Consider the following 24775-nt stretch of genomic DNA (forward strand, 5'->3'; position numbering starts at 1 on the left):
TGAAAATATCAATCGCGATATTTAGTCAATTGGACTCAATGTAATATATAAATGAATTGTTCCAGATGTGGACGACTGCTTGACACAACCTTGCCGCAATAATGGTACCTGCGTGGACGGCGTGGCAGATTTCACGTGCATCTGCCAAGGCGAATGGAAGGGCAAGACGTGCGCGCTGCACGGCGGCCACTGTGAACCGGGTACTTGCCGGAACGGCGGCAAGTGTGAGGATCACGGCGATAGCTTTACGTGCAACTGCACGCGCGGATGGGAAGGCGCGGCCTGTCACATCGCGTCGCCGTCAGCATGCACGAGTAATCCCTGCGCGAATGGCGCGACTTGCGTGAATACAGTCGATGGCAGTTACCGGTGCGTTTGTCGCGAAGGCTTCGAAGGGCCGAACTGCCAGCGCAATGTGGACGACTGTCAGCCATTGCCATGCCTGAACGGTGGCAAATGCGTGGACGGTGACAACTGGTTCAGATGCGAATGTGCGCCCGGCTTCACTGGCCCGGATTGCCGCATCAACGTGAACGAATGCGCGAGCGATCCGTGCACCAGCGGTGCCACGTGTGTGGACGGCATCGCGAGCTACTCGTGCATCTGTCCACCCGGCAGAACTGGTCCGCGATGCGAGATTCGTACAGCTGGTGGACCTGGCTGCACGGCCGCCACGTGGGAGGATGACTGCAACGTATGCGAATGCCGGAACAGTAAGAACCAATGCAGCAACGTCTGGTGCGGGCCGGGCAACTGTCTGAATGGCACCTCTTGCTTGGCTCACGAGGTCTGCGTTCCTAGTCCGGGCGAAAGTTGCCTGGCACCGCCGTGTCCGGCGTGGGGCGAGTGTCGTCCCATCGAAATTGGAAGGCGAGTCGGCCCACCGGCGCTACCAGCTCCACCGTCCTGTTGGCCCGGACAATCCACGCTCGGGTCAACTTGCTCGAGACTCACGATACTATTACGGAGGGACACCCTGGCGTCTGGCACGTCGGTGGAGCTACTATGCCGTCGTCTGAGGAAGCTTCTGGCCGATCCACGAAGGCCACAGTCGGTAGTATTGCTATGCGATCTGAAGCCTGGCGACAACGACACGGTGGAAGTAACCATCTTCTCTGAAGCGGCAGCAGACGCGGCTCGCGATCTCGGTGAAACGCTCAGTCGTCCACTAGCTAGACCTCTCGTTTTGGTTTCTGTGTTAGAGGTCAAAGTAGAAACAGCATTGCTCAGCGAGCCTAGTTCGGCGAGTGCAGCCAATGCCGGTGGTTACGTGACCGTTCTGGGCAGCGCTCTAGCGATTGTACTGCTGCTGGCGCTATTTGGTAGCCTCTGGTACCTCAGAACTATGAGGCATAGATCGAACCTGACGGCGACTACCAGCAGCGAGACCTCGTTGCACCGCCATCGCAGCGATCTGGACGAAAAGTCGAATAATCTTCAGAACGAGGAAAATCTGAGAAGATATGCCAATCCGCTCAAAGATCAGGATTCCGAACCCCGTGTGTCCGTTGTAAGACCTCTGTCAGGCACTTCTCTTGGCACATTGACCGGCACCGAGGAGAGTCTCGAAATGGTGTCTGAAGAAGGTAGACATCGTTTGCCACCACTCTACAAACCGCCCAGCGCGGAAGCTAGGAACAATACGGCCAGTTTTAGTTATGAGGAAGGACCGCACAAGCCTTACATCAAGCCCAGACTGCAAGAACCGCCGTACCCTCATCAGCAGCCAGGTACCAGTCAGATGTCGGGGCCGCATCAAGTGCTAACGGTACACGTGTGATTAAATATCATTAAAGTAATGTCAAGAACAGTTGGATAGTGTCAGTGATTTTCTTGATTTTTCTTGCATACATGAATGCATTAATGAAAATTCTTAGGGATTAGAAGGTAACGCTAGAGACTGAACGCTTACTCGGACGATCAGTTTTTTTTTGTGATAATGGGAAATGTGACTCTCGATTTCGAGATAACTTGAGATGGCTCTCTCCTGAGGTTCTTCTTTATGAAAGTTGAGCCACTGTCTAGGGTATATATCTAGGGATAGAAATGCAGAAAAAAAAGAAAAAGAACGCACGATTTTTATAGGGCTCAGCAATACAATTATGTTATAAGATAATGCATAAATTTTCATTGCCTCTACGAAGCGCATCTTTTTATGATCGCTTCATTCATAGTATTATTAGAATATTTTTGATTATTAAAATTTTCAATTTTTTAATAATTGTAAAATAATTAGCAAAAATATTAGCACAGATTTTCAAATTCAAAATTTGTTAAATTATTAAAATTTTTCCTCTTTTTCTATTTGTCCGACCCTTTCGTGTTTCTATACGACAATAAAAGATCGACAATTATAAATAATTTTAATGATAATAATCAGTTGTTATCAGTTGTACATATGTACATAGCTCGTACTTATTAATTTCGCTAAGCCTCTATATTTCCTTCGCATCCCCTTCGGCGTTGCCATTCCTCCTTCCTATATGCGCCTCGATTTTATATGTTTATATTTAATACCCTTTTGATATTACTATATATTGCCATTGCTAGCATTTTTTATTTTCATAATTTGAAAAATAGGATGGCACCGTCGCATCTACGAGATGTATTGTACGTTTGTCGTGTATAATTGTCGAAGCGAAACTGCACTCCATTCGAGATCAGGAGACGTAACGTGTAAATAAATTTGACAAAAAATACGAGAATTTTTTTTAAGTATTATTTGGAATTATTGCGATTAATCGTGCAGACAATCGCTCGATCATCGTACGTGAAAGTGTGCTTTGTATGATATAATGTGGGCTTCAAACGTTCCTTCAGATGATATTATTGTGATACTCATAGAGGAAACAACGTTATTGTATAGCATTACTATGGTACACCGCGTGTTCATTTACTTCAACACTTGCTCGAGTTTTATATTTTTTCACGAAAACACGTGATTTTTACGCGATGAGAAATACTGCCATTGCGAGAGAATGTGCTACACGATACGCTAAATCGCGGCGGCGCATTAACTTGTAAAGAACTATATTAGCGGCGTAAATGTAATAAGTTTTAGAACGTATTCGAATGCAGAATAAAAACAAACGATGTACATATAGTGACGCTATTGCATCGTGGAACGATGTAAATAAATCGTAAGTACACATTGTCCAGATCGTTTTCATCTCCAGTCATTATCGACCTACCCCTAGATGTGCAATTCGTTCTCTTCTTTTTTATATACTAGCATTTTCCGTATCCCCTAGCGAAGTGTCCACAACAGACTAGTTTAAACTGAGAAGCTCGTTTTAGGCGTACATAGATTTACAGCAGGAAGGAACAAAGTTTTATAATAGATACTTTATTTTGTAGAGAAAGCTATATTATTGTACGAATACATATAGAGAAGAGAGTGAGAGACGATGAAAATATATATATAAATATATATTATATATTATTTTATATATTATATTATTTTTATTTTATTGTCTCGTATTAATTATTTTCAGATCATAAGCAATAGTTGATCATTATCACATGATTTTTTCGTCGTCCTCAAAGCGAAACGACAATAGTAAAAATCTGTCAAACTAATGCTTTTGGTCTAATCGACGATAAATAATTATCGACAACATTCACGCGTTGTGATTATTCGTGTTTGATATCGAGAAATGTGCAAATGAATGCGTGTATATAAGCTCCCTCCCATTATCCCCTCTCCCCCGCATAGGTTTACGACGATGTGAAGGATTTCAAATAAAAAGTACAACCCTTCAACATGGCATTTACGATTTATTGCATCCTTGTGTCAATGCGTCGATGACAATGCATTTCCGGCAATGAAATCACTGAGAGAGAAAGAGAACAGTTTTTCTTCTTATTTTATTAGTAAAACGTGAAATAAAAAAAAAAGATTATATGTTCTTATGCTTAACAGATGTTAAGGAGTTATGGATCATTCGATATAAATCTATTGACAAATTTATAAATTTATGTTATCTTTAAATCAACTATCAACTATTGTGATTAAATTCTCCCTTCGCGGTAATAAATATCTAAATATTTACAATTAATTAACAAAGGTACTTTATATTTATTTTTGTTATTTTTGCAGAGAGGAGAAAAGTCATGTAAAAAATTATGATAAATTATCAAATTATCTTCATTGTTCGCCAGCCAATTAAGAAGTCACAAATTCATTCGCTTCTCTTCAGAGATAGAGATATGGGCGGCGGATTTTATCAGCGGCGCCAATTTCAATGGCCCGTCACGATTGTTTCATTAGAGATAATACCGATGCCATTACCATCGAAAGCGCGGTCGAGATTAACAAAGCGCACGGCGGGTTATCACGTCGTTGCCGAGACGGGACGGGTCCTCTCGTGACTACGAAGCACGTACCGCTGAATGAACGATCTGCCGAAATTACAATACAATGGACCAGAAGAGCCACTTGACAAATACCCGGTAGATGAATCATGCATCTCGCGATGAACGATTGTGACTCGCGTGTGAAACGCGATAGTATAAGCCGCCGATCGATCCTAAAGAAGATAAATTCTCGCGAGCAAACGAATGCGAAACAATAGCTTACAGCTTTCATTTATAGAATACATTTATCATATTATGAATTTGAGAATTAAAATTTATTCCAGAGACAAAGAATTTATTATAATTAATTATGATATAATTTTATTATAATTAATTATGATATAATATTATCTGTTTTAATTTCCGTAAATCTGCAGCTAATTTCACATAGCAAACTGCTGCAAATTTAGGAATCATGTGTTATGTCTTAATACGATGATATTTATACAAGATTTCGTTATATTATCAATTTCGTGAACAAGTAATACATTTACTATCCACAAATATGGATCTCACACAAGTATGTAAACTATAATGACATACTTTCCGATATACATTCTTTTTCGCGATAATTGAAAAAATTAACGTTAGAACAATTTTTGTCAATTTTACATTAAAAATAAAATTGCATGTGATGTCAAAATTGTAATTCGCACAATAACGATTAAGATAGAATTGTAAATTTATCCTATATAAATTTGCAAAAACATCGCTTAGACATTAGAAGACCTCGAAGATGTTGCCGAAGCATTGCAAGATGAAAAAACAGATACATGGACTGAATATGATGAAGATGATACCGAAGTGGAAGAGGAAGAGAAAGACATAAAAACGGAGTCAGAAGATGAATTTGAAGCTGTGGAAGAGGAAAAAAAAGACGTCGAAGCGGAATCAGAAATAATTGACGAGACTGACATACTGGCTGATTTTATGATGAAATTTGAAGCGAAAAGGACGAAGGAACTAGCGGCCAAGGCTGAGGAGACAAAGAAACAGCTGCGACATTTGATCCGTGTAACTTAAGCGTGGTAACTTGGTAGCTTAACATTTCATTAACATACAGAATGTCCTGTATTTCAACATATTTCGATATTCGCAATTCAATTTTATTAGGTATATGCCGTAATTTTAACAATTAAGCTACCACATGTAAATAAATGACAGGACTAATCTGCTTTTAATTTCGAGTAAATCTCTAGTCAAATGTTACGATATGCAAGGCAGATTGAACGAAAGAAAGATGACGATGCGTCTGAGGAAACGCCGATCACGCCGGAATCTGAAGTTATCGCGAGCGACCGAGTTTCCACTGAGAGTTCAATTCATCCGTGTTTGCGCGAGATAGACATAAGCGATTCCCAACTGAAACTAGTGAATCCGTACACGGTGTATCGAGTTCCAAACGATCCCGGATTATTACCAGCTTTCTGGCTGTTACGCGAACACCCACCGATTTACAGCACGGATGGTGTGCAAAAATTCTACGATACAGTAAAACGTACAGATTTGAGACCGATCGGCTCGTTGAGAAAAATGCTCTTAGCCGATCAATTAAATCTGCGGTATTACGGACTCAAGTCACCAGTAATGAGAGCAATCTGCGAAGCTTTGACTGAAAACACTTTTGTGCGAAAATTAGATCTGAAGGTACAACAAACAAGCTTATAAGTAACAACTTTTATAGACTACATAAAATTTTAAAATACCATAAAAGTGATAATTATCTGTTTGAAAGTCTTATCTATAAAGTAGAAATAAATTTCTGGATTTTTTTTGTACTGTAATGCAAATGTTACTTTGCAATTAATAAAATATCCTTTTTTCAATTAACTACTGCATTTTCTTGTAGGACAATAAACTGACCTCGAATGCGTGCAAATATCTAAACGATTTACTGCTTAAAAACAACACGATAACCGACTTGTCGCTATCGGGTTGTCGAATCGGCACGAACGGCGCCAAAAAATTGTACGACGCGATATCGGAGAACACAATCCTGAAAATCCTCGATCTCAGCAACTGCGACATCGGAAACGAAGGCTTTGGATACATCGCGTCCGCATTATCTAATAATCGAGATTTGGAGAGCGTTAATCTATCTGACAATCATTTGGACGAGACGTGCTCAGAAGATCTGCGGAATCTGCTCTCGCATTTCACAGGCTTGACGCATTTGGATCTATCCTGGAACTCTCTGTATAACGCAAAAACGTGGAAAGCTCTGGACAACGGGCTCAAGAAAAATGAGTCACTGCGTTCCCTGAATTTATCTTGGAACGCACTTGATACGGAATGTGTGCATCATCTTTCCAGACTATTATCACGCTTGCGCAACATCGAAAAACTGGATTTAAGTTGTAAATATGTGTATCACATTTTAAGAAAGTCTATATTAATGATTTTTTTTACAAATAATTATAAAAGAAATAAGAAAAGAATCATTTTTAAGAATATTCTTCGTTTGAGGGATGACCCAATTTTTTCAAAGTTCGCATGTATTTCATTATATTTTTATTCAATAAAGAACGAAATAGAAAATGACTAAAAATGTGAAGTAAAATATTCCAAAGACTTTTGCTCCTTTCTTAAAGGGTTTATTTTTTGCGATTTGAAGGGAATAGATTTATCAAAGACGATGCTGTAATCATCGCAAAAGATCTATCGAAAAACAAAACGCTCCAAGAATTACGTTTGGGAAACAATCCTTTAGGGGCACAAGGTGCTTCGGCTTTAATTCACGCAATTACACCGCACCAATCGCCCGACAGTACTTTACGTCTTCTGGATATGGAAAACATTTGGACGAATAAAGATGTCCTCCATGACTTGGAGACAATCAGAAAATTCAGACCGTGGCTCGCAGTCAAATTAGGCGGTATTCTGAGCAATTATCAGGTTATTGGGCCGAATGTTAGGAAAATACTTCTGAAGAGGGCGAATTATGAGGCAATGTTACCAAAACAAAAGAAGCAAAAACGCAACTTTGGCTTCTTCGTGATGTCGTTGAACGATACAAATATACCACAAGGCATGTCCGCGACAGTTTACTTTAGATTCTTTCTTCATTTTCTCAAAACTGACGAGAAATCAATCGCTTGTATTAAAAAAAATTACCAACAATTTTCTATTGCAGTAAAATTTAAGCAGCTAGTACAGAAGTTCATGCTAAAGCTTTCGACGTCGCTCGTTGAAGAGATTATGAAAGCATTCGAGGGGCCGCAAGAGACTGTCGATCAACAACAATTAAAATCATTTTATTTAAAAGAATATCCGGAAACAACAGCTGAACTATTAAAATTAAACAAAAGGAAACTTAAGAACCAAATGAACAAAAACAGAAAGTAGAACGAACAAAAGACGAAAAAAAATACAAGAAACACAAAAACTAACGTGGAAGAAAATAAAAATTTAAAAAAATCAAAAAATATTTGAAAAATGTACATTATATTGCTATGTAATAAATGAATCGAAAAAGACTGTGGAATCTCCTTATAATACTGTGTGTGTTACATATTTTCACAGCGTGATATATATTACAGTATAAATATCATTTTAGAAAAATTTGTCAAGCACTAATTTCAGCATTTAACGAGGTATTGCCATATCGATGTCTGTTAAATTAATTTAATCTACATAAAATATTCTTGCTGCGATATCGTCAACAATCCAATTGATACCGTCGACTAGATTTTCACCTGTCACAGCCGAGCACTTGTAGATTTGCCAGTGGTGAGTCTTTATATTGGGTAACTCCAGAATGTCGGCTATGTCAGCCGCGGACAACGCGCCAGGCATATCCTGCTTATTGGCGAATACAAGGAGACTTGCTCCCTCTAACCTCTCCTCTTGCAGAAGCTTGTACAATTCCGTTTTACAATCGTCCAATCTCCTTCTGTCCGCGCTGTCTATCACCCAAACAAGCCCGTCGGTCGACTCAAAGTAATTTCTCCAGTAGGAACGCAGTGATTTTTGTCCACCCACATCCCATACATTGAGCTTGTACCCGCGATGTTCCAGTGTCTTGATATTAAAGCCAAGCGTGGGCGATATAGTGTCTATTGGTTCACCATTGAGTCTCTTTAACACTGTCGTCTTGCCTGCATTATCCAGGCCCCTGAAATTATAACGCGCATCGTTAAAAGCAAGTGACGGAACATACGTACACTTTCAAATTATTGTCTCCAATTAATTGACGCATTGTAAATTCGCAGTAAACGTAATATTTATTAACCTGTTAACGCGTAAACTAACCACAAGCTGAATATATAAAGTAGGTAGACAAATGCGAATACGTACAACATTAAGATTCGCATCTCCTTCTCCTTCTGCTTCAATTTTTTCAACACCGTTAACAGACCCATTGTCAATCCATTAATTACTCCACGATGTTCAGATCGTTGAGTAGAGATAAATATTTACATGCAAATGAAATTTCTTCAGGCTTGACAGACACGTTTCTAACCTCCAAAAATGTGTTTGTAACTAGGCACTTGGCAAAAAGTTGCAAAATCGGTAAAATCACATTTAAAACGCCACACGGTGCACCGCTCAGACACTATTAAAAACTCGACCAGCTGGTAAATATAATTACCAAGTGAATCTAATAATTTATCGTCTGCATTATTGCTATTGCCAGAAATATAAACGTGAGAGCGGCCACGTCGGCTTTATGGGTGGGACCGGCGATCTCCCCCGTACACTAGCACTCCACGTCCACGTTTTCAAAAAAGGAACTACGTACCATGTCTATTTTATAACATTGTCGATCAAATCATAGCACGAAAATGTCGACGTGGTTCGTGTCCGTGCTACATCCATTCTTCGAGGATGCGCCAGCTTTGATATTGAAATACTCGCAGACTCTTCAGCACAATCCGATGGGACGTGCATTGAAATTAACTTTGGTTTAGTAACTAATTAATCGCGCCTGGCCCGATTTTTTCACCGCAGCCGTTTCGAAGAAAACTGACGGTATATGATAGCTTTGATACTAAAATTCACGCAGCCTCTTCAGCACAATCCATTGGGACGTGCATAGAAATTAACTTCTGTATATATAATATATGTGTGTGTGTGTGTGTGTGTATTATTTTAATATGTATTTTTTAGTTTAAAAGAATAAATAAAATATATTAATATGTATTTGAATAACACACATTCTAGACAGCACTTATGTCCAAGTGTGATATATATCAAAAAAATTTAATGTATCAGAGAGATATATATGTATATATATATAATAATGTATTCTCATAAATTAAAGAAAATTCTAAGAATCGCAATAAAGTTTCAAAATTTTGATATAAAAATTTAAATTTATGAAAATCGATAAAATATCTTAAAAATTGGAAATGATCAGATTGTGTTATATGGAAAATTTTAAGAATTTTTAGAGAATTGAAAAAATTACTATTCCAAGAATTTCTAGAATTTTAAATTTGTGACTTAACTGCAAAATTTAAATTCTTAAAAATCGATAAGGTTTTAAAATATAATTACTAATTAGGAATGTAAGATAGAAGTGTTGAATAATTGAAGATACAATGTAATTTGTTAATATTTCATTTTAATTCCAAAAATCAGGAATTTATTTATTTTTATTTTTATCGTAAGCAGTATTTGATGATGCTTTAATTTTCATCCCATGTCTTTAATTTTATTTAAAAGATTGATTAGAGAGTTGAAGATTATGAGTATTGAGAAAGAGTATGAGAATATGAATACAAGACGGAATACAATTATTCGGTTTTGAAGACTCATTTTATTCGCACATTAAGTTTAACACTTAAATATGTATCCATTTTATATTAATTGTCAAAATAGTTAAAGATTCGGTTATGTTCTAATAAATTTTCTATAATTTCGATAAGTAAATTTTAGAATTTTGGCATGACTGATCGATATCTAGATATACATAATACCATTACAGTAATAAAAAAAAATTGTTATTATCTTACATGTAATCTTACATTTATGTAATAGAAATTCAATCGTCACAGATTACACTAGTTTATATTTATTATCAAAAATTATTATGAACCAGACAATGTGTAGCTTGTATATTTTTAGATGCTAAAAACGATGCTACAAACCAAATTAAACCGTTACGAATGAAGTCATTTATAATTTATAATTTGTGACTATCAATACATATACACAATGTAGTATGTTTGTCATAATATAGATTCTGCTTGATATGTGTATGCATTATGTATACATCAGGCAAGCACATATATAATCGCATATAGATTAAAAAATTTTGCATTACATAGGGTTTCTAAACAATACATTTGTCTTCTGATCAAAATTTTACTTTACGCAATTTTAACGTTAATTAGTTTTAGAAAAAATTTAAATATCTCAAAAAAAGCAATCTTTACACATTAAACCTCAATTATTTTGGAAACTTAACGTGCTGATGAAATTTGCATTGTTCTCAGCATCTATAAATATAAGAAACACTGCCTGGTTCAAGATAATTTAAAAAAACATTTTTATAAATACTAGTGACGTTATTAGTAATGTCTTTCTAACAATACTTTCGCTGCTTTACTAATAACCTCTGGATGACATAGGGCATTGATAAGAGATTCAAAGAATGAATCATATTGAGGATTAGGTACATAATCTCCAGATGCGGTTGTTTCTTCTGACGGATACTTCTCCTTATCTCTTTTCCATCTTTCTTCAATAAATTCTTTGAATTCGTGTTCCTCTGCGTCAGGTAACAACTTAATAAAATAAGGATATTCTTCAGCTAATTCTGTTGCAGTATGTGGTAATTTAAGCCTTTTTGCAGGTATTTCTGCTTCTGATTTCTCCTCCTCTTTCTCTTCCTCCTCTTCTTCTCGCGTGCGTTCAACAACAGCGCGTTCGACCTATTGAGATAATATTACAAATTAAATAAATTCTATTTGCATTTAATCAATATTTGTTTTTTTTTTTTAAGTAATTACTTCTGTTGTATAATATATAGTTTCCTTATTTGGAAACTCATTATAGTCTCCCATCTTGGCTACTATCAATTTAACCAGAGCTTCCTCGACTCGTGCTCTACTATCCATTTTCAGTTTTCCCCACATATTAACGCTCACATTGATTTGATCTAAAGATTCCACATAATGCCACCAACCATTAGGCACAAATAAAACATCTCCAGGCTCTAAGGTTATTAATTTTGGTTTATCTGGTATATCCAATAAACAATCTTTTTCCTCTTCACTCAAGCAATAAATATTAAATCTGCTATATACAGTTGACTCTTCGTAAGGAAGTCTAACTGGTATAAGAGCAGCATTAGGTGGATAAAGCAACCATTGTTTTCTGCAAATATAATTATAAAGGCATAATATAAAAGCACATAATAAAGATAAATAACTAAAAAAATACACATTAAAAAACAAACCGGCCATATATTTGTGCCACTAAATTGTAACCATAGGTATCCCAATGACAGTCGGTATGAGAGCCTTTGCTTCCGATCCAAAAAGTAGAATGCAGTCCATTTTTACCAAGTTCTTTGTCAATCCCAAATTTGAGCCAATTGAAAGATTCTATAATTTCTGTGTTGTCACTGAGCCACTCTTTTATATGTTTGTAATCACAGTAATACCACATTTTCTGTTTTGTTTTTTGTAAATCAATAAATTCTTGCAGCGATAAATAAAGCGGATGTGAAGGTGGACTCACGCACCAATGGCTATGTTGAAGATTGCCTATTATACAAATCAATTGAGTTAAATTATTAATAAAATTCTCAATCAAGATATCGATAAAAACGTTAAAAGAATATGCAAACATATTATTGCTACAACTTACTGTACGCTTGTTGTGATTACCAATTCGAAATGGTAATGGATTATTTCCGAACTTCTGAACCAATTCTGTCAGACTCCATTCAAGTAATTTCCATTCATAGGAGCCATCAGAATTTTGCAACATATTCTTAAACAATACAGGTTCTTCGAGTTCTGGTAGAATCTCTCTCAGAATATCCTCCGAAGGTGGTAAAGGGTGATTCATATTTATAAATATCTTTATAAGATATAGTTGTTAAATTTAGATATTTTTCTTATTTTATTTGAATTTTAAACTAATTAATCCTTTAAAGTTATTGACTTTAATTAAATGCACGAAATCTTTCAAACTACGACAGCTAAGTTATTTTTCAGAGAATCTTGTATGTAAACTTTGATATTATTTCATTAATAGCGAGAAGAAAAAGATACAGGTTTAATAAATAGAAGAAAAAGACAGAAGTCTGATAGATAAAAGTGGATAAATGTACGCGAATAATTGTAAACACTCGTAAACACTTGAAAGCAAGATGCACACTGCATCCAACATTCAATTACGATGTCCAAAGAGGAAGACTCCGTTATGCAGGATTCACACTGTACACGATATCGACATAAGAGATATTTTTGTCCAGGAAACAACCTTTCCTATTGGATATTAGATGTCGAAGCAATGTGAATCTGCTTAACAGAAAATAAACTTGAAACATTTTCCTGTGATGATTTTCACTGTCTCGATAAAAGAGAGACGCTTTCTCTAACAACAGTATAAATTATATATTATATATTTATATGTATATAATTAATATCAAATTTTATAAGGACTTTAAAGTCTAGAAATTGTAAAAATCCTGCTTTTAGAGTTTAATAATTTTAGAAATTTTAATAACTTTGAAAATTCTATTTTCGAAATCTAATAAAAAAATATTTCAAGATTAAGTTTACATATAGTGACCCGAAAAATCAAAATCTTATCTTTAAAATTTTATCACTTTAAAAATTCTTCTATTTTTAGATTTAGATTAAAACATTTGGATAAATATAATTTTTTCGTTATTTCCTTAGAAAACTAATGGTCATGATATACGGATATCTAGACGTGATACGCAACATCGCGACTATCGCGAGTGACGCGAGTACGATCACGATGTGGGACTAAAATTTAGTATAACCTCATGTGATAAGGCATTTATGATTCATGACGCCGAGAGTTGAAGCTTGTGATTTTTCTCAGAGATTTGCTTGCGCAATTAAATAATTGAAAATAAGCAGAGATGGAAAAGCCTCCTTTACAAACGCTTTAATGTATGAGATTCAGGTGATACAGTATCGAGGCTAATTAAATTTGGCAACGAAAGGTACATTACATTATCATATAATGCATGTGTTATTTTTCTAACCTAGCAATGCCTTTACAAATGATAATAATCGTATTTCTTTGACGTCATAATATCTCTTTAATATGTTTACGACATATATCAAGACTTTATATTTCACGAATGTTAAACTATTATAACTTGCATCCGTGTTTTGGTCTTTTTTTTTCTGTTACGAACTGACAATAATATCCTTAGTATTACGTTTATTTTAAATGCAAATTCTACCCTGTAGTCCTGCTTAAAATAATTTGAAGACTTTATATAATGTTTATATTGACTTTTACAAACAAATTTATTGAACGATAACGGTGATCCTAATCTTTTTATGAATAATAGTTTTTAGTGCAGCTTAATATGATTACGTTACGGGGAAAACTCAAAAAGGACAATGACATAGCAAATTCAAAAAGCTACAACAGGCGAGTCTCAATACGAGATAAATTACTGATCAAAGAGGTAAATTTGATATAATATTTCTTGCGTATCGTCGTAACGATATGACATACGAATTCTAATTATGTATATGTTCATCGATTATTTTTCTTAGGTGCAGGAAATGGAGCAAACATTGCCAGTAACTTGTCAAGTCACATTTAACGATCCACATTGTCTTCATGATTTTATATTGTTAATTATGCCAGATGAAGGATACTGGATTGGTGGCCATTTCTATTTTCAAATTTACATAAGCGAAGAGTACAACATGGCGGTAATTTTATATTTTCTAGTTTTTCTTCTATGTTAGCTTGATTGTACATATAGTTATTTTGGAAATATCTATTAAATCAGTTGTAGAGTGTCCCGTATCTTAATTATAATGCACATTAAGATATCACAAAGAAAGAGAAAGGAAGGGGATGAAAAAGAAAAAGGAGAGAAAAAAGGCGAGGGGAGCTTTCCAGCAGAGACACAAATCAGCACAGATGTCATTCGGTCTTTGTCTGATATTCAGTGAAAGATAAAAACAGAATGACTTCTCTTGCTGGAAAGCTCTCAGTATGAAAATGGAGCTGAGCGTTATGACCAAATGCTTCTACCGCTATGTTCAATTCTATTTTTCAGCCGCCAGTGGTAAAATGCTTAACGAAACTATGGCATCCTAACATAAGCGAGGATGGTGATGTATGTCTATCCATTTTAAGACAAAGTAGCATTGATGGCATGGGATGGGCACCAACACGCAAACTGAAAGACGTCGTATGGGGTTTAAATTCTCTTTTCACTGTATGTATATGAGCATTTTCTGCAGCATAACTAATTGGATTAGTGCAATTGTGTTGAGAACATATATTTTATATACTTGTGTTTCTTTCAGGATCTCCTAAACTTTGATGATCCTTTAAATAGAGATGCAGCAGATTTGTTTATTAAGGATAAAGAATCTTTTCGAAGTAAAGTTAAAGATTATGTAATGCAATATGCAAAAAGATGATTTACAATGTAACATTTTAAATAACAAATAATTATTTACATTTTTTTAAATTGGTCTCGTGCCTCTTTTTAGTGTATGAGTACAGAACTTGCTCAAATGTGCTTTAGGTTGATTTTGATTTAACTCAATTTTGCTAGTCTTTTTGCCTGAAAGGTGTTGATATCACTTTCAGTTTTATATAATTCAATTCTCGGACTGTTATAGCGAAATTGTATTAATATACATTAATTATTATCTATATTATGTATGAAGGAAATGTAAACGTATAAAAACGTATAAAAATTAAAAGTGCATCACGTGTACAATGTTTTTTTTTTCTCTTAATGAAACATTGTAATGCCAACGAGCAATTGTAAATAAAGTGGGTGTTTAATAATATATTTAAATAACTATAATTTATATATATATATATATATCTCTTGTGTAAAATGTACAAATATATAAAGTACCTCACGCTAATAAGAATTGAAAATTACAAGAGCACACTGCTATTTTGTCAGGTATTTATTTATAATTTTCGTACAATATGCTTGATCAATATTTTTTATTGAATTCAAAAAATTCGATTTATTTATTCCATGTATCTTTTTACTTTTTGATTTATTGAAATGAATAGACCACAATTTCTTTGTATCTACTTGTCGAATTAACGGACGGTTGAAAATTTGGCTATCGACGAAAGTCGGCGAAACATTGACGATCAGTCGATAACGATTTTTGTTATAATTACGAATTGTAACAAATAAATAATAACAAAAGAGAAAACGAAGAGAGATGATTTTTCTCTTTGTATCTCTCATTTCTTCGTCGTTCTTCCACTTTGTTCGGCTATAGACTTGGGCATGTACGCGAAGTAGTACAGCCATATGTGTATGCATGTGTGCGTGTCGTGTGTGTACGTGTACATAAATATAAATAAAAAATTGCAGCTCTCGTTAGAACGTGGTCCGTAGTTCTTCTTGTATACTGGTTGACCTGATGAGTTTCTGTTTGGAGCCTAACAAACTCTCGCTCGCTAGGCTGTCACTGTCGGAAGCTGTTTTTGACTTTTCTTCGTGATATTCCTCATTATATTCCTTCAATCTGTTGCCTAAGAACACAGCCCTCTCGCGTTTTTTAATCATAAATTCGGTCGGTAGTAGCCACCGGTGTTCGTGGCATTCCTCCGCTATTGGTCTTTTGCTGAGAAAAAAATGCATTTTTTTAAATAGATGTAAAAAAAATGTTTATTTAATTTAGATATAAAAAAAGCTTATACTGCATATTTAATATTAAGCTCAATTATCTAGTTATAATAAATCTTTATATTAATCTTGATCACTCTTTTTAGTTATTACCAACCTTGGCGCGCGCTTAAAGACCAACATGAGAAATCTGGTTGCCTCTTGACTCAGCTCTTTGTAAAGGTACTCAAATCTGTATCTGACGAAGGATATGTTTTGCCTGGTCTCATCCGCATCCTTACCGCGGAACGGGGAAACGCCAGATAATAATACGTAGGTCAACACACCGACCATCCAAATGTCCGTTTGTGGGTAGATCGATTCATCGTTGTAGAGTTCGGGCGATCTGTATTCGGGATGGCCCAGATGCTTGGGCACCATCGTGCCCAATTTGCTGACACTATGAGCTGATCCCATGTCGACCAATTTCACCTGAACCGACCTGACAGATGACATCACGACATTGTCTGGCTGAATATCCAAATGACAGTATCCGCGCCAGTGAAGATACTGCAGACCGTCGAGAATCTGCGTAACAGCATTCGCCACGCAGTTCTCCGTGTATTCGTGCCGGCTGGAGAAGTACGTGAGTATATCGGCACCCTGAAGCTTCTCCATGACAAACACCGCCACGGGAGAACCTGACGCCTTATAGGCGGCCTCCAACATGGCTATCCGTTCGTGCCGCAATGAACGTAATACTTCGTATTCCCGATTCACTTGCTTTTCCGTCTCGGCATTCAATTGCAAGATCTTGGCGACAATCACGCGATCCGTGCTCTTATCCACGCCTTTCGCTACCGCGGAGAATTGTCCACGCGACAGCTCCGAAATAAAACTGTACTTGGCGGATAGCTGCGGCTCCACCGACCATTCGATCGGATTCTTTTCTATGGAGTAATCGATGTGCGGCTTGTCCTCTTCCAGGACGATCTCCTGACCGGCTTCGGTCAGCTCTTGTAGATGCCTCATCGCCCGCGTAATCTGTACCTTCGGGCAACCTGGCGGTCGCGTCTTGATTAATTTCGACGGAATGCCCTTCTCACTCCAACCGATGCGGTTACGCGCCGCTAGACGGAAATTGTAACTCGTGTCCTGCTTTAGGTCGCGCACCAGATAGAATTCGTGATCGATGTTGGAGGCAACGTCTATCCAGGTGATTGAATCACCCTCCTTGTACTGTAAATTGTAGCAAAGTACGGGCGAGTTGCCGTCGTACTTCGGTTGCTTCCATCGCAGAAGGACTTCAGAATCCGAAACATCAGAAGCCTAGAAAGTTGAAAATAATATTTTACAACACAAAAATGAAAATACATTTATAATACATTTATAAATTATAAATTGATAAAAAAATCACTTTACCTCTGGAGAATCAGGACCGCATGAAACTGTTGCCTGCAACACTCTGGTTCTGACGATCGTTTGTCCTATCGGATTTCTTGCCACGACTTTATATATTCCGATATCGTGCTCCCTCGTAGGATTAAAACTGAGTATAGATCTCCCGTCAGAGTCCTCCGTCACTTTGATCCTATTATTCTCTTGTATGACCATTTCGTTTTTGAACCACTGTATCAGTGGTTTCGGATTTCCTACGGCCAGACAGGTGAGATGCGCCGGTTTTCCCTCCTCGACAGGACAGATCTGCGGCTTCTCGCGGAAGAACGGAAGCTGACCATCCTTCTTCGATTCCATCATTGCCTCAGCTTCAGCATAACTGTCTAATCGAGTGCCCAATTCATTCTTCAAACGTCTAAGCGTAAACGTGTCCGCCGATCCGTATCGATTGATACGTGCCCTTCTTTCGTCATCGATCTCCTCGTCCATAACATCCGTGAATCGACGACGTTCTCGTATGATGGGTGCCTAAGTAATAGTAGTATAAATAGTTATATAAATAGTCTTCGAGGTAATATTTTTTTTAATTTCAAACAATTCTTTATAGCTACCCTCCAGTCAAAGCCGTTGTCTTCGGTAATAGAACGAGAAAATCCGGGGCTACGATTGCACGCAACTTTCATGTATTCACGTAGTCGTACAGGGAAATCGGTATCCCGCAGCTGAAGAAGATATGTGTCCGGTCCGTTCTGATAACTGTAAAATATAAATAAAAAGATGAAAAAAATTACAAAAAATGTGTAACATTACATTAAATATATTATATAAAGAATTATGTATCCTTTAAAGTTTGTATGCCTTTTATAAATTATTTATATATTTTTTTATAAAGACGTACTATTCTCTAAATCTAATATCAAAATAAAATTGTAGATCCGAATTTTTATATTTTTAAAATTAGATCGAATATATTTATTTTACAGCATCTTACTTACTGGCTCTCGCTCGTGATTATTCCGATTTCTGTGTCAATCGGTTCTCTGGATGGTATTTGATTTTCCCATGTCCTAGGTGAATGTTTCTTCAACGGACTGTGAATCCTATCGGGTTCGGGTGTAAACTTATGCCCAGGTGGATATACCATTCGTGATGGATCGTCAAAGGCTGTTTCCAGTTTGCTTCTACGATACCACGTGCGGCACGAAGCATTACTGTACCAATCGCTATAAATAAAAATATATTCGTTCGCAATCAAATAGTCTTAAAATAATAAATAACATTAATTCTATAATACAAGTATTGGCTTTACAAATTTTGTGCAGTAAATTTTACAAATATATTTTACACGCATAATCCTTTGTTTCAAGTAAAAATTTTATTCTGCTTGAAGAAAAAACACTGTTACATCTACGAGATTCTAAATTACTTCTGCAAAATTAATTTTCGCGTTTAAACACGTTATTAAAAGATAATCTACTTACCGATAAAGTTTATAATAGTTCTTCAAATTTTCAGAAGGTATTCTGTAGGGTTCTAACGGCAAGTTGTCAATGTAATTAAACCACGGATGAGCCAAAGCAGTTCTAACGTCCATTCTTTTATCGATGTTGTACACCAATAAGTTGCGAATAAAGTCTTGCGCTTCGTTCGAGATATTTTTCCATCGTTCGTCGAAATCCCATTTGCCTTCTCTGATCTTCTTCAGTGTCTCTCTATCATTCGCACCTCTGAACGGCGAGATACCCGATAGTAAAATGTAGGTAATTATGCCAACGGACCACATGTCTGCGGCGTAACTGACACCTTCGTTATTAGTTACTTCCGGTGCGACGTATTCCGGCATACCGTACGCCAAGGTCATCAGCCTTGCCTGCGAAATTTTGCGGGCGAGTCCAAAATCTCCAATTTTCAGGTCATCTCCTCCAGCATGAGAAACTAGCAGATCGCCGAGCTGCAAAGAGAAATATAATGAATTAAACATACTAATCATAGATAAGCAAAGATAAGATTTCATAGGAAAAATATTTATAAAAAGAGATTTTATAAGTCACATCCGTTATATTTAAATTTCAAATTTTATTCGTTCGCTGTGATATAAAGAGAAATTATACAAACCACTAATTATTCGAAATTTTCATATCTCTTTGAAAAAAAAAAATCGATTTCCAAATAACTCACCGTCAGACCAAGATGCGCATAATAATTTCCGTGCATATATTCCAAACCCCATAATAATTGGCGTATATAACGAGCGATATCTATTTCGGTGTAATGTTCTTGTCTTGTGAGATTGTCCACTAATTCGCCACCGGCCGCTCTAAATTATCATCGTTAAGGATCGTTCTGCTGAACATTGATTGCATCGTGTAATGATATATCAAACGAACGGAATTTTAATCAGAATAATTAATAATAATTAATATCGGAAAAAGTATTTTATTATTATTTCAACATTTACTGTGACGCTATATGTAAGGCAAATAAAATACGGAAATAATAAAGGATACAACTCCATGACCAGCGTGACTGAATCGTTCGTCTCGAAGGCATCGTGCAATCGTAGTAATTTGCGGTGATGCAAACTGTTCATTGCTTCCATCTCGTTATACATGAACGGCTTAAGATCACCACGTCCGTGCATAATCTTAGAAGCGTAATTTCTTCCGGTGTTTCGCTCGACCGCATGATAAGTCACACCCTGAGTGCCACGACCTAGCTCGTCACCCAGATCGTACATGTCGTCAAATGGCTTATCGCGTGGTTTTATGTCCATCTTCTTTCTGTACGTCCTGTATCCGTACTCGTGTTCGCTCTCCTCCACGTGCAGCATCACCGAGCAGGATATCGAGCCAGCCACGTTACCCGCGCTAATCGAATAAAGGCCCTCGTCCTTCACGATGGCATCGTTGACAATGAGAGTCGTAATGTCGGGTTCGGTGAACTGAATCTAATTTAAAAAATATCGTTTTAATTAAAACAGTTTTAAAATGAAAGTTAAAGTTTATAAATTAAACAGATATTTTTTACTTAAAAACGCAATGGGACATTGTAAAATTAGGACGTAATTATGAACAAAACATACTCTAATTCTGGAAGACGAAGCTATGGGTTTCCAGTCCTTGTACCACTTGAGTTCGGGATAGGGCACGCCAGTTACGCGAGCAGTCAATTGGCCGGTTCTTCTCACCATTACGATAGTCTCTTCGGGTCTTTCGATAAACGTGGGATACTCGGCGATTTTTAAAATTACTTTTTGTCTGGCCTCGCCATGCTCGTTTGTAGCGACGGCCTCGTAAACACCCTCGTCTCTTTCAAGCATTCTATTAATGAACAGAGTCGCCTGGCCATTTCTGGTATAACTCTGATCGTATCGACCGCCCGATTCAATCAGTTGATCATTGAAATAATACGTCATTTTCGGCTTGGGATAACCATAGACGAACCAGAAGAGATTGCAATTGTGATTTTTCACGCCGTACTGAGTGTCGTGTTCCTGTCGTAAGAATCTAGGCGCCTGAGCGTAGCCGTCATGCGGAGGTCGTTCGATGTCAAAGTCCTTCGGGAAGTACGGACTGGTCTCGGGACGGAAGTCGATACCAGGCGGTAGATACGGGAAGAATTTGGGCGGTTCCGGTTCCAATTTCGCGCGATAGGTTTGTGCGAACGGCGATGGGTCGCTTATGCCGTACTTGTTCTCCACGCGAATGCGGAACTTGTAATCGCGGAACGGCTCGAGATTGCGAATGTCGCAGACGCAGCTGCGAATACCACTGCGAGCGGTGAACCAGTCGCCATCCGGGAGCTCGCACATCTCCACCAAATAGGTCACAGGTACTCGCGGCCCGATCGGGATGGACGGCTTCCACGAAAGGGTAAGATGTCGATCCATCATACGGCTGATGATCGGACGATCTGCCAGGGGCAACGGAATTCCGGATTTCTGGTATTTATCATAATCCGCGTACTGATCGGCCAGAGGCTTCTTCGCGCGTGGTTCCAAAGCTGAAATTAAAAAATATCAAGCGAAATGAAATATTTTAAAAATCTTGCAACATATATCCTCGAAGATAAAAATTACGCATTTACTTACATTCGTAAACCATCTCGGCGCTGCACGAATCCTCACCGTGAGGATTGGATATTTTCAATACATATTTTCCGGCATCCAGCTCATCCACGTTAACTATCGTGAGCCGTAACAGACTACCCTCCTGGTCCATCCTGATGCGATCAGTGGGCCAAATCCGGTCACCATTGCGATACCACTCGAAATCGGGCTCCGGGTATCCCGTGACGCACGCGGTGAACTTGGCCGGCATACCTCTGTAGACCTCACAATCGCCGATCCTCTTCAGGAATGTCGGCGGCTCGACCTTCTGCATTTTTTGGCTGAAATTACAGATGTACATGTTAACATACGTAGAAAAGCTAAAAAATTTCTCTTTTTTTTCTTGCGTGAAATCTTACATTTTATCTACTACAGCTAGATTCGCCGCGCATTCCGCCTCGCCGCCCTTGTTAACTGCCCTGCACCTGTATCGTCCCGAGTCATCGTCTGCGCAATTCTTCACGTACAAGCAGCAGGAATCACCGTCGCGCTTTATCTTGTATTTGTCATTGTCCTTTAGGATCGGCTTGTCGTTGAAATACCAGGTCACCTCCGGTTGCGGTATACCGGTTACACGGGCCGGGAACTTGGCGTCGAATGTAGGCAGCTGCTGTAGATCCGTGAATCTCTGTGTGAAGGTCGGCGATTGGTAGACCTTGCGGACGATGGCGTTTGCGCTGGTGGTGTCTTCGCCCGATGGATTGCTCAGTCGGCAGCCGTAGACGCCCGCGTCTTTTGGCTTGCACGGATCAATTTGCAGACCGACCTTCTTCCCATCGCAGCTCATCGTCACGCGTTCCGACGGCTCGACCGGTTCACCGTCTTTCGTCCAGCTCACGTCGGGAATTGGATTGCCGATGAATGACACGTCCAGCATCAACGGCTGGCCTTCCTCGACAGATACGTCGCGCATAGGGCTGGTAAATGTCGGCTTCTCCTCCGGCGTGTCCGGCCTCACCTTACCAGCAACGTCCAGCTTAGCTTTGCAGGACGCAGTGCCTTCCGTGTTGCCGGCTACTACCTGGTACTCGCCAACGTCTTCTGGCGTTGCCTTATCGAGAATCAAAGCTTGACTACCGTCCGGTTGACTGATGATCTTTACATGCTTGTTATCCGGGACAATCTGACAACACATTCAATTATGAATATTTTGTTGAGAAATAATAATATTAATTTAAAATATATGTATATCAATATTATACTAACTTCTTCATTATTTCGTAGCCATTTGAGTTCGGGCGTTGGTTTTCCTACGGTCTTCACCTCCATCTTCACCGGGAAACCTTCGACAACGGTTTGCGGTTGAAGACTCGCAACGAATTCTGGTCTCTTCTCTCTTTCTTCCACTTCTACCTTAGCTGTACCCGTGATCTCGCCAAGCGCGTTGGATACGATTACCGAATAGGTCCCTGCGTCCTCTGGACGCACGTAATCCATTTTCAAGCCAATAAGACCGTTCGGTTCGTTCATGAAATACATCTCCTTCGTATGTCTCAACGGTATTCCATCTTTGAACCACTGCACCTGCGGATTCGGGAACGCTAAGATTTGAGCTTCCAGTTTCAACGGTTGCCCAACTACAGCCTTTGTATCTTCCAGCGGCTTCGTGAACGACGGTCTCCTTCGTTCAGCTGTAACGCAAATCTTATATCAAGATAGTGATCGTATTACAAATATTATATTAAAGATTTTATTTAAGCTTATTTTAATAAAGCGAACAAAAATTTACTCACGCGTGACAGCGACGGCGCAAAGTGAAGAATTCTCGCCGCTGGGGTTCGCAACGACGAGCTTGTAGGCGCCGCAATCAGTAGGCTTCACCTCGTCGATCGTGAGCTTAGTGGTACCGTCCGGCAAAGTACTGATCTTCACATGATCGTCCGGCGTGATTTTCTCGCCATCCTTGAACCAAGCGACGTTGGGTATTGGGCTACCATCCACCTTGGCCTTTAGTTCCAGAGGCTCGCCCTCGTCGACATCCGCCGATCTCGGTAACGCCTTACCGAACGATGGCGCGGCCAACGTCATGGATAGATCGCAGTCGGTTTGCACGCTTCCGGCGACATTACTCGCTTTACATGTTATTGTGCCGACATCTTTCGCAGAGAAGGTTTTGATAGAGAGACTACTGTCCACTATGCCGTCCACGTGAGTCATCACCTGATACCTTTCGTCCTCCTTAATGACCTCACCGTTCTTCAACCATTCTACGCTGGGCCTCGGAATGCCGGTCGCGCGAATCTTCAGTTCGACGTCCTCGCGATCGTTGCACTGCATCTTTGACAGATCCTTCAGGAAGATCGGAGCCTCAGCTGCAAAAAATGCAAATGTGTTTTTATTTCGAATTTGTTTAATCCATTCAAATAGAAGTATCAACAAAATATTTTTTCCATTGCTTGCGTGTGTTATGATCTAAGAATTTGATTTACTTACTGTGAGACGTGAGAGTAGCTTGAGCACTTGCTTCACCCAAATAATTCTTTGCTATAACGGTATAGGTGCCTTCATCTTCTAGACGGAGCTTTTTAATGATGAGTTTGTATTTGCAATTTCTCTTATCTTCTTCCATGTCGTATTGTTCGTCCTTTTGCAGTTCCGTGCCGTCCTTCATCCATTTAATATCGGGTTTCGGATTTCCTTTAATAATAGCTTGCCATTCAACACGCTCGTCAACTGATTCAGAATGATCTCTAAAGCTGTCAATTTCCGGTTTCAATAAAAGACTCAAAAATGCCTAAAAAAACAAAAATCTTATTAATTATTAAATGTGTGTTAATTATTAAAAATTAAATGTTTCTTACATTCAGCTACTTACGCTACTCTCGGCTTCACCCCACTTATTCTTTAATTTCAAAGTATATTCCCCGGTATCTTCTTTAGTACATTTCGGTACTTTTAATGTGACTTTACTTTCCGTCAATTTATCCGCTGCCGGTCCGTTAGTAACAGTTTGCTTAATTCTGGAATCATCAGGCGGAATTTCGTGACCTTTGCAGTACCTGAAAAAAATAACATTTTTTTTTTCGATTAAAACAATGAATTCTAATTATGTCCTATCTTAAAATTGCCGTGTTACCTGCTTTTCAATACGCAGCGCGCGCGAAGCGCGCGCCTGTTATGTTCTAGTATATAAATATATTGTA

At 38.3% G+C, this 24775-nt stretch overlaps 6 protein-coding genes across 12 annotated transcripts in view; 3 read left to right on the plus strand and 3 right to left on the minus strand.

Annotated features, from left to right (window-relative positions):
- Window positions 1–3762, plus strand: part of LOC105451289 (protein jagged-1) — a 39499-nt gene extending 35737 nt beyond the window's left edge. Inside the window, exon 6 of the mRNA XM_011691659.1 lies at window positions 66–3762. Coding sequence (XP_011689961.1) covers window positions 66–1780 — 1715 coding nt within the window. The 3' untranslated portion in view covers window positions 1781–3762. The remainder of the gene's footprint in view (window positions 1–65) is intronic.
- A 71-nt stretch (window positions 3763–3833) lies between these two features.
- Window positions 3834–7853, plus strand: LOC105450948 (leucine-rich repeat-containing protein 74A-like). Its single transcript, XM_011691077.1, has 6 exons — window positions 3834–4876; window positions 5074–5370; window positions 5581–6003; window positions 6206–6713; window positions 6971–7384; window positions 7490–7853. Exons 1-6 carry the CDS (start codon window positions 4862–4864, stop codon window positions 7699–7701), a joined length of 1869 nt encoding a protein of 622 aa, XP_011689379.1. The 5' UTR covers window positions 3834–4861; the 3' UTR covers window positions 7702–7853.
- On the minus strand, window positions 7831–9395 carry LOC105450947 (ADP-ribosylation factor-like protein 2). Its single transcript, XM_011691076.1, has 2 exons — window positions 8653–9395; window positions 7831–8470 (listed from the first exon to the last, which is right to left on the minus strand). The coding sequence occupies exons 1-2, from the start codon at window positions 8715–8717 to the stop codon at window positions 7981–7983; spliced, it is 555 nt and encodes a 184-aa protein (XP_011689378.1). The 5' UTR covers window positions 8718–9395; the 3' UTR covers window positions 7831–7980.
- A 702-nt stretch (window positions 9396–10097) lies between these two features.
- On the minus strand, window positions 10098–12862 carry LOC105450949 (HSPB1-associated protein 1). The gene is made up of 4 exons (XM_011691078.1): window positions 12174–12862; window positions 11762–12071; window positions 11313–11679; window positions 10098–11234 (listed from the first exon to the last, which is right to left on the minus strand). Exons 1-4 carry the CDS (start codon window positions 12376–12378, stop codon window positions 10872–10874), a joined length of 1245 nt encoding a protein of 414 aa, XP_011689380.1. The 5' UTR covers window positions 12379–12862; the 3' UTR covers window positions 10098–10871.
- Window positions 12863–13253: 391 nt separating this feature from the next.
- On the plus strand, window positions 13254–15341 carry LOC105450955 (NEDD8-conjugating enzyme UBE2F-like). The gene is made up of 5 exons (XM_011691100.1): window positions 13254–13510; window positions 13868–13987; window positions 14079–14240; window positions 14594–14755; window positions 14847–15341. The coding sequence occupies exons 2-5, from the start codon at window positions 13886–13888 to the stop codon at window positions 14961–14963; spliced, it is 543 nt and encodes a 180-aa protein (XP_011689402.1). The 5' UTR covers window positions 13254–13510; window positions 13868–13885; the 3' UTR covers window positions 14964–15341.
- A 103-nt stretch (window positions 15342–15444) lies between these two features.
- The window catches only part of LOC105450954 (muscle M-line assembly protein unc-89), a 35957-nt gene continuing 26626 nt past the window's right edge, over window positions 15445–24775 (minus strand). For all 7 annotated transcript variants that reach the window (XM_011691095.1, XM_011691093.1, XM_011691096.1 and 4 more), the window contains 15 exons: window positions 24448–24631; window positions 24066–24366; window positions 23366–23944; window positions 22839–23263; window positions 21992–22755; window positions 21615–21913; window positions 20607–21526; window positions 20032–20471; window positions 19703–19841; window positions 19006–19475; window positions 18520–18747; window positions 18136–18280; window positions 17549–18052; window positions 16305–17455; window positions 15445–16145 (listed from right to left, as the gene is read on the minus strand). In XM_011691095.1, coding sequence (XP_011689397.1) covers window positions 15899–16145; window positions 16305–17455; window positions 17549–18052; window positions 18136–18280; window positions 18520–18747; window positions 19006–19475; window positions 19703–19841; window positions 20032–20471; window positions 20607–21526; window positions 21615–21913; window positions 21992–22755; window positions 22839–23263; window positions 23366–23944; window positions 24066–24366; window positions 24448–24631 — 6796 coding nt within the window. In that variant the 3' untranslated portion in view covers window positions 15445–15898. The remainder of the gene's footprint in view (window positions 16146–16304; window positions 17456–17548; window positions 18053–18135; window positions 18281–18519; window positions 18748–19005; window positions 19476–19702; window positions 19842–20031; window positions 20472–20606; window positions 21527–21614; window positions 21914–21991; window positions 22756–22838; window positions 23264–23365; window positions 23945–24065; window positions 24367–24447; window positions 24632–24775) is intronic.

The sequence above is a fragment of the Wasmannia auropunctata genome, unplaced genomic scaffold (assembly GCF_000956235.1).
Source record: "Wasmannia auropunctata unplaced genomic scaffold, wasmannia.A_1.0 LD336053.1, whole genome shotgun sequence".
NCBI lineage: Eukaryota > Metazoa > Arthropoda > Insecta > Hymenoptera > Formicidae > Wasmannia > Wasmannia auropunctata.